At 38.5% G+C, this 16481-nt stretch overlaps 1 protein-coding gene across 1 annotated transcript in view; it reads left to right on the forward strand.

Annotated features, from left to right (window-relative positions):
• Positions 1–16481, forward strand: part of SYTL5 (synaptotagmin like 5) — a gene marked incomplete at both ends in the record, with an annotated part of 289171 nt that overhangs the window by 122012 nt on the left and 150678 nt on the right. Inside the window, 4 exon segments of the mRNA XM_079765810.1 lie at positions 7119–7234; positions 8142–8250; positions 11057–11112; positions 11115–11193. Of these exon segments, the coding sequence (XP_079621936.1) occupies positions 7119–7234; positions 8142–8250; positions 11057–11112; positions 11115–11193 (360 nt within the window).

A 16481-nucleotide genomic window follows, 5' to 3' on the forward strand; every position in this document is an offset into this window, starting at 1 on the left:
GTTTTTACACTTGAAGTCCCAGAGGCTCCTTACACTATCTTCATATTTTTGGATTCCTTTTTATTTTTGCTTTTTTGGTTGGGTGTTTTTTGCTTCTTCGTATTTCAAATCTTTGACTTGATTCTCAGGATCTTCTACTCTGCTGTTGGATCTCTTTATATTATTCTTTATTTCAGTCAGTGTATGCTTAATTTCTAACTGGTCCTTTTTTATATTCTTGCGGGTCTCACTAAATTTATTGGCAGTTTCTAAAAGACTCCATTCTCCATCCTTCCATCTGTGACACCTGTCATCCTTTCCAGGCCTCCCCCAAAGTGAGTTCAGCTTAATCCCTGAATGTAAAAGGGCACAGGGGGAATCCAGTGTCCCCTGATTCCCAGCGACAGGATCTGGTCTCAGGGTGGTGGCCATAGCTGCAGAACATAGATCTGTTTCAAGAAAAGTTGGGAATGCAGACTTTTGTATGAGCCCTTATTCCAAAAGGTGGCAGTTTATTCACATTGTGGCAAAAACACCTTCAAGAGTAACATAAGTGGGTAAAGTCAGGGCCAAACCAGGCCATTTCCTCATCCTATCTCTCTGAGGTGTATGGACAGAACCAAGTTTCAGCTCTTTGCAGGACACTTCCCGGGTTTTGTAAGCCTAAAGGACAGTAGTCTGTCTCAATTCTTATTCTTTGGTTTTTTTTCATTGTTGGATAAAAGGATACGTACATTGGGGCAATCCTCTTGAGATACAATATTCTGTTGCACCCCTGTGATGATCACAGCACCCGTCAGAGGGAGGGAGCCAACAGATGGGAGCAGGGAATTCTGAAAACCAAATCAAAGGTTCAGAACACGGAAGAAGTCCTTGGTGTTCTGCTGTGAAACTTGGACTCTTTTCTCTGCAGTTACATAACTGTCACACACCAGGCAGTCATTCAGAAATATCTTCGCATCTGCCAACTTATGGAATTCTCCCTTCTCTCCATTCTCCTGAGAAGGACTCCAGACATTGACTGCAGCATTCTCTTGGTCATCGTTTATTTATTTATTTTTCCAAAACGTTACAGAGTTTATATGAATATAACATACAAAGATGCAGCCTCCTTTGTAGGAATAGGAAGGGAAGGGGTGGTTAAGTAAGGCACACGGAGCTGCAGCAAGCACCAGCTGTGGGGAGGGTCAAGGGGGAGAGGAGGTTGGTACTGGGGTCGAGGCCCTAGAGCCATTGCTGGGGAAGTAGGGATCCCCTCTGAATGCCACATTCTGAGGCTGAACTAATTGGTCAAGCTGAGGCAGAGGTGGGTGGCCATATCAGCCATCTTTGGTGCTGTTTACCCTTTCCCACCCCAGCTCTGTTGTAAAACCCCAGAACTCTGGATTCCAAAGGCCCCATCCAGAGCAGAGGCCCTGGAAGGGGGAGAGAGGAAGTGAGTAGGGCAAGTTTGAAAGCCGATATGCCTGTGTGCTGAGGGATGGCTGGAGACAGTGGTGAGAAGTAGCAGGGGAAGGGCTCTCATACATACCCTTCTGTGGGGTCCACAGGCGAAGGGGGCCAGGGGATTAGGGTAGGGATGGGGAACCATGGCCCCAGCCTCTTAGTCTGTCCTCTGCAGTGTACATAGAGAAAAGGGGCTGCCTCTGAGGAGGGGCCAGACCAGGCCAGGTGACCATCTTGAGTTCTGGCTGAGGTGATGGTCCTCATCCTGAGATGCCTCCTAACTGGTGATGGACCCAGGTCTGACTTCCACCGCTGCCACAACCACCGGGACTCAGGCCTGACTCCTGTCACCACCGCCGCCACCACCAGGACCCAGGTGTTCAGTTGTCCATCCGGTTGTGACGGCCCTAGGCTATTATTAGTATAGATAGTACTGGAAGTCCTAGCCACAGCAATCAGACAAGAGATAAAAGGTATCCAAATTGTAAAGTAAGAAGTAAAACTGTTATTATTCGCAGATGGCATGATATTGTACATAGAAAACCCTAAAGACTCTACGAGGAAACTACTAGGCTTATTAAATGAATTAGGCAAGATAGCAAGATATGAAATCAACATCTGTAAATTCATGAAAATGTATACACCAATAATGAACTCTCAGAAAGAGAAATTAAAAAAGCAACCACATTTACTATTGCAATATTAAAAATAAGATACCTAGGAATAAACTTAACCAAGGAGGTAAAGGACCTGTACTTGTAAAACTATAGGACAGTGAAAAAAGAAATAGAGGAAGATACAAACAAATGGAAGTGTATACAATGTTCATGGATTGGAAGAATTAATATCATTAAAGTATCTATACTACTCAAAGCAATCTACAGATTCTTGCAATCCCTATTAAAATACCAATAGCATACTTCACAGAGCTAGAAAAAATATTCCAAAAGTTTATATGGAACCCTAAAAGACCCTGAATAACTTCAACAACCTTGAGAATGGAGAACAAAGTAAGAGGGATTACAATACCAGATAGCAAACTATACCACAAAGCAATTATAACCAAAACAGCCTGGTACTGGTACACGAACCAGCATATAGACCAATGTAACAAAACAGAGACCCCATAAATTGACCGAAACCATTATAGACAATTAATATTTGACAAAGGAGGCAAGAACATACAACGAAGTAAAGACAGTCTCTTCACCAAATGGTGCTGGGAAAACTGGGCACGTACATGCAAAAAGATGAAACTACACCACCAACTTACACTATACACCAGAATGAACTCAAAATAGATAAAAGACTTAAATATAAGGCATGAAACCATAAAAATCTTAGTGGAGAATATAGGCAGTAAAATCTCAGACATCTCATGTAGAAATATGTTTATGGATACATCTCCAAGGACAAAAAACACTAAAGAGAAAATAAATAAATGGAACTACATCAAATTAAAATGCTTCTGCATAGCAAAAAGAAATCATTAAGAAAACAAAAAGGGAACCCACTGAATGGGAGAACATATTTGGTAATGATACATCTGGTAAGGGGTAAATATAAAAATATATAATGTACTCATACAAATCAACAAAAGGAAGACAAACAGTCCAATTAAAAAATGGGCAGAAGACCTCAATAGAGGACATACAAATGGCCTAAGAGGACATACAAATGGCCAAGAGATATATGAAAAAATGCTCAGTCACTAATTCTCAGGAAAGTCAAATTAAAACCTCAATGAAATATCATCTCACACCTGTCAGAATAGCTATCATCTAAACATCAACAAATAACAAGTGCTGGCCAGGTTGTGGAGAAAAGGAAACACTAGTTCACTGCCTGTTGGAATGCAGATTGTTGCTGCCACTATAGAAAACAGTATAGGGTTATCTCAAAAATTAAAAATGAAAACTTCCTTTTAACTCGGGGATCACACTTCTGGCAATATACCCTAAGAGCCCCCCCCCAAAAAAAAATAAGAAAGAATATATGCACCCCTATGTTCATAGCAGCATTACTTACAATAGGTAAGATTTGGAAACAGTCCAAGTGCTCATCTGTAGATGGATGGATAACAAAAACTGAGGGATATTTGCACTATGGGATACTATGTACTGTAAAAAGAGGGATCTCTTATCCCTTGGGACAGCATGGATGGACCTGGAAAATATTATGTTAAGTAAAATAAACTAATCTGAGAAAGACAAATATCACATGATCTCACATATTTGTGCAATATAATGTACAAAATGAATTGACCAAAAAAAATAGGACCTGAAGCAGGGAGGCATGGAACAAACAAACATACCTCATGTGGGGTTGGATGGATCAGAAGAGATAAACCAAAGAACGTATACACTTACTAGAGGCCCAGCCCTCAAAATTGTGCACAGATAGGGTCCCTAGGCCTGGCCTGCGATCAGCGCCGATCTTCCCTGGCTGCTGGCAGCCAAACCCAACCCCTGCTGCCAACGCCATCTGTGTATGGGGCAAGCAGCGTTAGCCTGCTGCCACCCACCCCGGGTTCCCCATTCCCCATCAGGCGATAGGAGCCTGCTGGCCTGGGGGAGGGACCGAGAGGTTGGCCAGATGCTTCAATAGGGTGATCGGGCCTATGGGCTGGGGGCAGCTCCTGCATTAAGCATCTGCCCCCTGGTGGTCAGTATGTGTCATAGCGACTGGTTGTTCCACTGTCTGGTCTATTTGCATATTATGCTGATAGATAGATAGATAGATAGATAGATAGATAGATAGATAGATAGATAGATATAGGTATGCATAGCCCATGGACATGGGCAATAGGGTAGTGAAGACCTGGAGGTTTGGGTAGGGGCTGGGAGGAGGAGGGTAAGGAGGGAAAGTAGGAGATATCTGTAATACTATCAACAATAAAATATATTTTAAAAATGAAAAAAAAACAAAAACAAATAAACAACAACAATAACAAAAAAAAAAAAACATGTAGTTGAGTGAATCTGGTCCACATGCCACAGTTTGCCGACCTCTGCCCTATTGCTTTTCTGAATTTTCTGTATTTATTTTCTCACAAACTGTGCAAGTCATTTCCTGAACTGAATATATATATATGTGTGTGTGTGTGTGTGTGTGTGTGTGTGTGTGTGTGTGTGTAATTCTGGCCCTAGCCGGTTTAGCTCAGTGGATAGAGCATCAGCCTGTGGACTGAAGGGTCCCAGGTTTGATTCCAATCAAGGGCACATACCTTGGTTGCAGTGTCCTCCTCAGCCCAGGCCCTGGTCAGGGCGGTTGCTAGAGGCAACCAATCAATGTGTTTCTCTCACATTGATATTTCTGTCTTTCCCTCTCTTTAAAAATCAATGGAAAAAATATCATCGGGTGAGGATTTAAATATATATATAATTTCTATGTTTTATTAGTGTATTAATTTTCTATTGCCACCACTACAAACTAGCACATTTTAGCAGCTTAGAACAACAGAAATATATTATCTCACAATTCTATATTTCAGAAATCTGAGTTGGTTTGGTTTAATTCTCTACTCATGGTTCACAAGACTGAAATCAGGATATGGGCTGGCTAAGCTCCTATCAGAAGGCTCTGGGTAAATTCCACTTTCAAGTTCATTGCAGTGAGCAAAATATGATTCTTTGTAGTTGTAGGAATGAGGCTCCTATTTTCTTGTTAGCTATTAGCTAAGAGCCATCCTTAGCTCCTAGAGGCCTCCTTCTGTGGTCCTTCATGTGGACCTCTATATCTAAGAGTCCTCTCAGCACATCAAATCTTGTTCATATTTGAAATCTCTCTTCTCAGCAACTGAATTCCTCTTCTTCCTGTTTTTAAAGGTTTAGTGATTACTTTGGCCCCATACAGATAATCTAGAATAATCTCCCTATTTTAGATTGAGCTGATTAGAAATTTTAATTCCATCAACAAAGTTTAATCATAGCAGTAGCTAGATTAGCATTTGGCTTAATAACTAAAGAATGGGAACCTTGAGGAGATAGTTTTAGAATTTAGAGTAGCACAATTATCACCTAGATTTTTAACATAAATAATGATATATAAGTCCATAGAGCACTTGAGATATATCCAAAAATAATTTAACACATTCAAACATTTGGTATTTCTAGATTAGATCTTCTTAGATTTGACATATTTTATACGCATATTTTATACAGTTTTGGAGCTAATTCAATAGTCCTTGCTTCTCATTAGGTGATCTAGCAACGTGGGAATAAATCTGAGATGTACATGTTATGGTCTTTCTTTCCAATGAATAATTTGCTCTGAGGATAGCATGTTTATTCTTTCCTTAGTAAAGGAATTGTTTATAACTTACATTTGTCTCCTGTGTTCAGAAATAGGATTTCAGGGTAAATGTTTTGGCAATAATTTGGCATATTTTTCTGGAGTGATTTTTATATTTAGGATGCAATTGTTGTTTTCTAAGTTCAATCAGTTACTGAATCACATGAGTATAATATTCTGGAGCTAGAAATCTCTATTTTACTCTCAGCTACTTTTCTTCAGCCACCATATTGGATTTATCACCAGTCTTGTTGATTCTCATCCTCAGTGACCCAAGTGTCTACATCTTTCTTTTCACCCCTTGCCCCTATGATACCCTGGTTTACATCTTCATAATTTTCTATGTCATCTATTGCAATAACATCCCAATTGACCTGTCTGCTTCTGGCTTTTCCCTTCTCCATATAATGTTCCAGAGATTATATGATCCAAACTAAACTTTAAAAAAACTGCCAGAGTTCCCCCATTGCCTCCAGAATGGCATTCTTACTCTAGCATAACATTCAAAGATTTCCATTATATGACTGAATCCTATCTTTCAACCTCATTTTCAATTATAATCTTCCATACAAGTGTTGGGACAGTGGTTATTGAATACTATTTTCCCAATGAAAGAGATGGGCCATGTTCTGGTAATAGGCCTGTGTTACTGGGTTAAAGAGTTTGTGTTACTATTACACGTGGGGCTTAAAAGATGCCTTTGCTTATTCAAAGATCCTTATTTTTTATCTTCACAGAGATGTGATTGTGAAATTCAGGCAAGCCCTTTTACCACCTACATTTTTAATTTTTCCTTTCCTCTCTATTAGTCTTGCCATTGCCCTAGCATGGGTCTTGTCATATCTCTCCTGGACTATTGTCATGGCCAATCTGTCTCTTTGTCCCATTCTCTCTTTACTCTAACCCCATCATCATATTATAGTAAGTTATCATTCTTAAACAGTTTTATCATGGCCCCTTTTTAATTCAAAATCTTCATGTGTCCCCCACTGTTTCCACTGAAAATTGTTTACCCACTTATTCAGTGGTTAAGAATTTTAACCCTTAGCCAGACTGTTTGGGATGGGATCCTAACTCTCCTACTTACCAGCTATGTGATGTGGGGCATGTCATTTTATTGCTCTGTCTGAGTTTCCTAATCTGTAAAATGGGTATAATAATGTTTATATAGAGTTGTTATGTGGATAAAAATATATTAAATATGAAAAGCAATCACCCAGTACCTGGTACATAGTATATATTCAACTAATACTGGCCACAATAACCATCATAGAATACTGCAGAGATTGAGATGAACTCTATAAATAACTGACTATTTTTTATTTAATTCAGGATTTTTGAGAGATATATATTTAGCTAAATAACTGAATTTCAATGTTCCTCCTTTTTACCCTTTGCAGGCAGCTTAAGATTGTAACTGGTGAATGGTTTTTTGAAGAAAAGGCAAAACGTTTCAAGCAAGTCAATGTTCTAAGCACTGATGTTGTCCGACAGTCCATCTTAAGAAGAAACCCAGGTAATTAAAGCAATTATTTGGTTTCAAAATTGTTTTAATCTTCATTTTGGCAGGCTAAATAACTTCCCTCTATTATATAGCAAATGACCACAGTTGAATTTCTGAATCCCTTAGGTCATTTTAAAACATGAAATCTAAATTTGCAATTCATACAAGGGAAAAGGAAATCAGTAGAAAAAATACACAGTGATTTTCTATATATCTGATACACAGATTCTTAAAGGAGGTATTTATCTTCATCATAGATGGTTTTGTAACTAAATTAACTTACAATATTTTACTAAATATTAAAGGAAGTAACACAAAACACATGAATTAAATAATTCACATTGTCACATTGTGAAAGCAATCCTTGACTTTTCAACAAAATGTTTTCCAGATTTCTTTTATATGTTACTGTTTATAATCCAGTGGTTCTCAACCAAAGCATAATATTGTGCATTGTGCCCCCTCCCCCAATTGAGGGGAGCATTTAGAAATGCAAGGGTGGGATTTAATGGAATTTAGCAGTCAGGTGTCAGAGATGTTCCATAGTCTGAAAGGCACAGGGCAGTTTCACTCAATGAAGAATTATACTGTCACCAAATGTGAATAACAGCCCACCCTGAGAATGCTATTCTGTGCATTTAAACTATAATTTAATTGTTAAATACTGGATAAAACTTGTGTTTAGGAGCATATTCCTTATGTGTGGTATAGTAAAGGTATCTTCTTGCCTATTCCTAGAAGATACTGGTAACTAATGCCTTTGTTTTGAAGTCTGGCAGGAAGGGCTGGAAAGATCATTGACAATTATTAAAGACTTCTTTGCCTTGTGCTAATATAGGAAAGTGAATGAAGAATAGAAAATTGTTCTCATCTCTAGCCATTTTGTATGTAAATTTGTCTTCTGATTATTTTTAATGAGGAGCTAAGGAAATACAAAGCCAAGAGAAAAACCACCAGAATGCAGAAAAGTCAAACACTTCACCTTCTCCTGGGCAGAAGGCCAGCCATGATGAGTCCAAGAGAAAGGGGTAAGACAGCCTTTCCACAGGAATTTTTTACCTTTATTCCAGACACCTCTGAAATATAAAGACTCCTCAGTATTTAAAGTCTGGTGTCACTTCAGTAACCCAGAGAAGTTCAGAGACTCAACCAAGGTTACATTCTCCTAAGGAAATGCAGTTTTAATTACTTTTAGTCTTAGATGAATACAAGTCCCCTCTGATCTGAACATCTAAGAGTTTTTCTTGCATTTGACATATCCAGACATGTACCAAGTGGTTCCCATGTCTTCTAGGTACATTTCAAGTTCAGGGCCAGTCCTGCATATAAAGAGGTGATGACTGACTTCGTTGTAGAATGTCAACACGCCTCCCCCCATCCTGAGTGCTGATATGTGAAATATCCAAATCAAATATTTATTAATTGGACAGAAAATATTATATCTCCTGTTTAAAATACAGGCTTCTTTAAGGAGAAAAATCACATTTGGCTACCACAGTAACAATTCACAAAGTAAATATATGTCTCAGGTACTGAGAATAGGAATAGGAGACACATCAGGAAATAAGATTCATGGAGGCCCTGGAAAATTGGGGACAAGAGAGTTCCATCAAGGGAGAAAAGTGGCATATAAAATGATGGTTATAAGGACCAAAAGTCAAACTGCTGTTTCACAGCATTTTTCAGTTTTCCTTTCTCAGGCAGCTGTTGATTAGTTTTGTGGCTGAGGTAGTGAGAGTTCTAATATGCACCAAATCACTTTGTGGTACTTTCCAGGTAGCATTGCATCATTTTCTCAGCAGAAATCAATGTGAGAAACTGCCAGTGTTTGAGACTTTTTCTGGTTCTACAGAAAGTTTTTTTATTTTTTAGAATTTGAACTGCAAGTAGGAATGAAACCTAAATGTCCTCTAACTAAAACACTTATGACTAACCATGTGTTCATTAATTAGTAAAGATGAATGGAAAAGATAGCCTAGAGTGACTATACATCCCATGTATTGATTCTTCCTATCATGTTGCATTCGTCACTCCTCATGACTCCTACAATGCCTTGTGCCTGTGCATCACTCCTTACATTGCATTCTGACACAGACACTGACTCCCCACACACACACACACACACAAACTTAATTGTAAGCTCCCTTGGTACTGGGCCTGTGTTTTTTTTTTTTTTTTTTTTTTTTGTGTGTGTGTGTGTGTGTGTGTGTGTGTGTTTGTGCTACAGCATGGTGCCTGGCATGTCAAAAACAATCAATGACTTGATTGAATAAGTAACTCAGAACTCACAGGTGCTTGCTTCTAGGAGCTGTAGTTTGCAGACCCCAGTTTAAGCATCACTGCATAGGCTTACAGCAAAGTGCTGAGCTTGGAGCTTGGAGCTTGGAGAAAATAAGTAACTGTCCAGCACAATGAATTATATACACTTGGAATTGTTTTAAAAAATAGTCATAGCACTGGACTGAGCCTCACTGGAACTCAGAATTGTGATCTGATGGTCCTCATTCTTCAAGGAATATAAACACTTAGATGGGGAGAAAAGGTACATACCTGAAATTTTAATATGTATAGAAGAAATTTAGGAAACTATAACATGATAATATGAGCTGCCTGAAAGCCTTTCTAAAACAAGGCAAGGTATTAACTACAAGAGATGTCACAAGGCAGTAAATGTTAAATAAGTGGCATAGGTAATCATTGTCAGGAGGACACAGGGGCCATCAGGAAAGACATCAAATTGTAAGTGGGACTTGATGAGGACTTTGAAAGATAGTTGGGGTCCAAGATAGCAAAAAGGGGGAGAGTGATTAAGGTAGAGGAGTCACCTTAAGTAGAAGTTCAGAGGTGAGGACATGTGCAAGGTGGGTCTCAGAGCAGCATAGGTTAAGATTATATTAAGTGCTATTCTCAACAAAAAAATGTAATTTTCTAGTTAGATTGAAGTTTTTGATAAGACAGTCTTCTGGTGTTTTTGAAACAGAGATAACTTGGCAGACTCCATCAATATTGTCCTAGTACCTTTGGATACATTTCCCCCTAAGAAAACTATAGAATGTTGAGTAAATGAACTGGTCTCTCCCAGAGCCATCACAAAAATAATATACCTTTTTTATTAAAGCACGTTTGAAAACCCTATGTTTGGGGCATTCAGTAGCTTGGATCATGACTTGAATCTTAGTTTCTAAAAGCTATTTTTGCTCAAGTCTAAATAATTTAGTGAAATGCAATCAGATCTCATCCTATATGAGACACTTAATTGTTCATACTTTATTACCACAGGGAGAAATGTTATAGAAGATATAAAGATAGTTCCAACCACATGGATTTAGTCACTCTACAGAAATTGGTTGGGTTCTAGTATTTGCCAGGCATCACTTTATGCTCAGGGGACTTGGCAGGAAGTAAGAAGTTCAAAGTAAGAAGGCTGTCATGAAGCTGCAGTCTAATAAGCTGCCACCTCAGTTTATCCCAGAGGATCATCTGAGCTCCCCTCTCTAGCAAAGTGAATTGAAGCTCTTTCTTCTCAACACTCCTGAAAACAGGCTCAACCCAGGGAGTGGTGAATTCCCAGTCAGTTGCATTTTTCTTAGTATGGACAGAGGCCTGACTTACCAGCAAGTGTGATGGCCTTGGGAAAATATCATAACTTCTTCTACCACTACCTTTTGACACTATACTGTAGAGGCATGGGAATTCCCCACAACCTCTCAGTCCCAAGGCCACTTTATTGAAAAATCATTTACTGTTGAAAGTACTAAAAATGGTATTTTTGAAATTATATTTTAAAATGCTTTATTTCTTATCTTTTAAATATAGTTATTTATATACCTTCAGATTTCTTCTTAGCAAGTTCAGATCAGCAACCAGAGGAGAAATCATCATAACTCCAAAATTGAAAGTGGGCAGAGCTACAGCATGGATTTAGATAGCCAAAATTTTCGTTGTTTAAAGTCAGCCCCCAGTTCAGAAAGGTAAGACAGATTGGACAATGGTATAGCCTGAGGATAAGATTGGTGTATTTCCATCCAAACACTACTTCTAGGTGCCTGTGAAGTATCACCTCTTGGAAAACCCCTATAACAATGTTAAAGGCTAGGAGGATATTTTTTTAGTTGAAATGGAAAGCACTTATACTTCTTCTGGAAGTACAGCTATTGAAATCATCTGTGTTTCCTGCAGGGATCAGACTTTATGTTTTGGGACTCAGGGCTGAAGTTCAAATGGAAAATAAATTCTTTTAATTGATTTCTTGATATTTTTCTGCTAAACCTTCTGAAAAAAGAAAGCTCTAAACGTCATATACATTCATTGTAGCTTTTAAAAAATTACTAACATCATTTGAACTGCCTTAGAGAATTTTCATAAATTCAGCATCTTTATAGTTCCACCTCCTCTAACTTGTTGTCAGTGGAGCCAAGTGAGAATATCCTCTATACAGAGCTATCACCTTGCCAAGCAAAGTAAAGAGAAATAGAAAGAATAGCCAAGAGCATAGCCAATCATTTTATATCAGGCTTGATTTTATTTATCTTGCTGGGGCACAAGTTAAGGCTTACTTTCACCATTAGTGTATTTTCAAAGTCATAAGAAAAAGATCTACCTTCATGTTTCTCTGATTCTTCCAAATGTTAACTTACTTTTGCTTGCTTGGAGCTGCAGCAATTCTGCAAAGCCAAGAAGTAGAACTCCCTGTTCTAGCTTGTTTGGCTCAGTGGATGTTTCTATCTCTTTCTCCCTCTCCCTTCCTCTCTGAAATCAATAAAAATATATTTTAAAAAGAAGTAGAACTTTCTTAGGTTCTGCAAGCAGAATTACATTCTCCCATTATTCAGTTTAGAATGTAGAACAGCAAACCCTCTACAGAGGACGCTCTTTTGAGGGTTGGGTCTATTTTTTTTTTTCCCGTGGTGACTCTCCATACCTGTGTTGTTGTTGTTTTTCTAAGCATTTCTGCAAACTAGTGTTACTTTATGTAAAACTGCACAGAAAAACATATGGAAGGATAAAATAAATCATTTATCCACTATCAAAAAATCATCACTATAATCGGTGTTTTCAAAATTTTCAAGAATATAGATTATTTCCTTTACAATAAAATTTAAACCGTGGTTGCCTTTGCCCTTGAAATAGTTACCTTTGATTTCCCTAAAGGAAGCCCAATGTTGTGTCCCACAAAAACTTTTTTTTTTCATTGTTGAACTCCTGACTATCAGACCTCAAAATTATTTACCGATGATAAGCAAAAAGCTTAGTGTTGCTATTTTTGCTCAGCCTCTCAGGGACTCCATGGATGAACCATCTTGGCTACACTTCAGGCTGTCATTTAAGAGAGACATTATATATACAAAGAGGAAATATGGAGTTCCTTGAAAAAAAATTCCCCACACCCAACAAACACAATTAGATTATTCAATTTTAAATGAATTTTTACAGTTACTCAACAAGAATAAGGGGCATGCTCTCTAATATCACAGTGCTCGGACTATTCTTGCAGAGTCTATCTGCCTGGGTTTAATCTTGTGCCTTATCTACTACTGGGTATAAATAACCATCCTATATAATAAAAGGGTAATATGCAAATAGACCAAACGGCAGAACAACCAAACAACCAATCAAAGTATAATATGCTAATGATATGCTAAAGCTGCTCAACTGCTCGCTATGACATGCACTGACCACCAGGTTGCTCCGACCTGTAGATTAGCTTTCTGCTGGGGTCTGGCAAATTAGGACTGAGTGAGATGGGCTGTACATGCCCTGGAGCCCTCCCACCATCCCTCACCCGCCCAATTGCACCTGTGGGATCCCTCAGCCTGGCCTGCGCCCCCTCGCAATCCAGGACCCCTCAGGGGATATCAGAGAGCCAGTTTCAGCCCAATCCCACAGGAAACTCCCCTTGGGAGGGTGCCAGATGCAGGGCTCATGGCTGGTGAGCGCTGCTGTGGCAGCACGAGCCTCTCCTGGTCGGGACTGATTGGGCGCAGTGGGGCCAGGATGAGCGGGAGCAGCAGGTAGGAACTGCAGGCGGTGTTGGGCTGCGGGTTTCAGCCCGATCCCTGCAGGCCACCCAGAAGGACCCCACCTGTGCACAAATTCATGCACCAAGCCTCTAGTAAAGCCATAAAGCCAGATGGACATGTTTTACCAAATACAGGTGTATTGACCCAGGGGTTTCTTGTTTTTGTTGTAAACTGGAAAGATGTCCTTAAGTAGACTGTATCTTTTAAATTGTAAATACCTGAAATGGTTTACAGATAATCAGAATACAGTACTCAGGGGTGCTTTGGCTTAAGCATGCCAAGAACAATGTTTTCCCATTAAGAGAGTAAAGATGTTTTGGAGCTGAGTAGAGCAAAATGTTCTTTGCCTAGAACCTGCATTTATTACAATGATGGCTCATTAGTATAATGCCCCAGTGAGCTGAGTTACATTGTCCCCAAATTATTCCTTAGAAAGTTGGGACATGAGGTGGCCCATCTTTTCTTAACCCCCATCACCTAAAGCTGTTAACTCCCTTTTGTTTTCTTGAAGATCCAGTAATTCTGCAAAGCCAATAGTAAAACTGGCAGGATTTCTTTCAGAACTTCATTCTCCACTGTAATTCATTTTAGACGATGGAACACCCTAAAGAGAGTATAAGATCTTAGTCTCTGGTCTATTACCTGACCTTAGCAATTATTTTCCCTGTCTCCTCTCCTCCACAATGTATGTTTTATCATGGCTCATTGCTTTTTTCCTGGAACAGTTTAGGCATTATTTTTTAAAACTCACACCATATCACAGTTGAAATGATATTTTATCAGATACCTGGCTGACTTTATTTATTTTTAGTCGTTTCAAAAAAGGAAAGGAATGAATGGGTTAGGCAAACCCTGGCAGCCTCTTAGAAGAGCATGCTCTTCACTGGTTGCTAGGGAGTTGACATAGGAGACTGAAGACTTTAAAAATACACATAAAAGTAAACTATTGTTAATAAACAGAATGCTCTTCAATGCACTGATTTCTAATCCCCTTTACCTTGTGATGAGTTATCGATGTGGTATGATTTGTGAGATATCTATTTTAAGTCATGCTCTCCCAGAAATTGACCCTTGGACCAGGATTCATAAACAAGTGACTTATTAATGAAATGATTCCAGGAGGATTCAGTAAGGGACTAAGAGAAGCAAATTAAAGAAGGGAAAGAAGCTAAGCAATATGCTCTCTCAGGTGGGGTCTGAGTTTGAGGACTTAGCTTGATCCTTCCAGTGGCTCTGGAGTGTAAATTATATCTCTGTGTTTTTCCATTTTGAGGAGACTATTGCCCTCCTATAACAATCAGTGCATTGATTATTAATTCCCTTGGATAAATTTATGGATTTAGCAAATAAAGGTACAGGATGTCCAGGTAAATTTAATTTTCAGATAAACAACTGTTTTTTTCAAGTATGTCCAACGAAATACTATTTTCATTCATATACTATATAAATATTGGTATATTTATACTAAAAATTATTTATTGTTTATATGAAATTCAAATTTAACTGGGAGTTCTGTATTTTACCCGACAACTCTACTATGAGGATCTGCAGACACACTCCAAGGCATTTCTAGGCTTCTAGCCCTAGTGCTAAAGTGCATATCTCTGAAGCTCACAGGTGCAAAATATTAACAGAAAGCACTCAGAAGCTAGGCATGAACACATCAAGCTGTCCAAGAGGTCCAAAGGGATCTGGGAAGAATGTCAACAATGATCTCAAAAAACATAAAGGGAAAATGGAACTGAATTTAAAATTCACTCTCTTCAGTAAAAAATGAAAAAGGATGCTATGGTTTTCAGCAGGATTTGTATCATGACATTGGAGGATAAAGTAAGCATTTACCATGGGACTGCTACATTCTCATAACCAAATGGTTTCTCATACTTCCTCTCCCCCCCCCCCCCATCCAAACATATACCAAACATACAGTTTTGTCCAAACACTTTTCACTGCTCTTCAGGAGGTCTTGGACTGACTGTCATAGTCTCTATGAAACTTCAAAGATGTTTTTGTTGCCTCTGATTCAAAAGCAGAGACCAAACTATTCAAGCTAGCCCTAAGCTAAGCTAATCCTCACCTTCATTCCCAGCATGAACCATTGTGTGCACACTCACTCTGGTGCACAGTCTTGTGCATGCGTGCACATGTGCTTACTTTCCTGCTGGCCCACACACTTTTTCACAAGCCTGCTCTCTCCCATTATCTCTCTCTCTTTCTCTCTCTCTCTCTCTCTCTCTCTCTCTCTCTCTCTCTCTCTCTCTCTCCAGTAAATGAGGCTTGTTTGATACTTTTATGTTTTAAAAAATCATTTTTCCTCATATTATTTTGGCAAAATGAGTTTATGAAAACCATTCTATCAATATATGATCACTCTTATTTTTTCATTAGAAGTAAAATTATTTTTTCTCCTAATATAATTTTCATCGAATTTTTGCAGTTAAAATGCAAATTAAGCAGCACCTTTTCACTAGTAATTTGAATATAGCAAACTGGGAGTATTCTAATTCTCCCAAGATTATATCTACAAAGTCAGTACTGATTTGGTTTTTGTATAGATAAAAAGCTATTTAGCTCAGATTAAAATTATTAGTCTTAATAAATGAATTTGGCAATGTAGCAGGATACAAAATCAAGGCCCAAAAATTTATGGAATTTTTATACACCAATAGTGAACTTACAGAAAGAGGGATTAAAAAAACAATCCCATTTACCATTGCACAAAAATAATTAAGATACGTAGGAATAAACTTAACCAAGGAGGTAAAAGACCTGTACTCAGAAAACTACAGGACACTGAAAAAAGAGATAGAGGAAGACATAAACAGATGGAAGAACATACCATGTTCATGGATTGGTAGAATCAACATCATTAAAATGTCCATACTACCCAAAGCAATCTATAGATTCAATGCAATCCCCATTAAAATACCAACGGCATATTTCACAGACCTAGAATTAACTCTCCAAAAATTTATCTGGAATTTTAAAAAAATCCCGAATAGCTGCAGCAATCCTGAGAAAGAAGAAAAAAGTAAGAGGGATCTCAATACCATATATCAAGGTGTATTACAAAGCCACTGTGCTCAAAACTGCCTGGTACTGGCACAAGAACAGACATGTAGACAAATGGAATAGAATAGAGAGCCCAGAAATGGACCCAAACCACTATGCTCAATTAATATTTGACAAAGGAAGCAAGAACATACAATGGAGTCAAGACAGTCTCTTCAATAAATGGT

This window comes from Cnephaeus nilssonii (genome assembly GCF_951640355.1).
Source record: "Cnephaeus nilssonii genome assembly, chromosome: X".
Lineage (NCBI taxonomy): Eukaryota > Metazoa > Chordata > Mammalia > Chiroptera > Vespertilionidae > Cnephaeus > Cnephaeus nilssonii.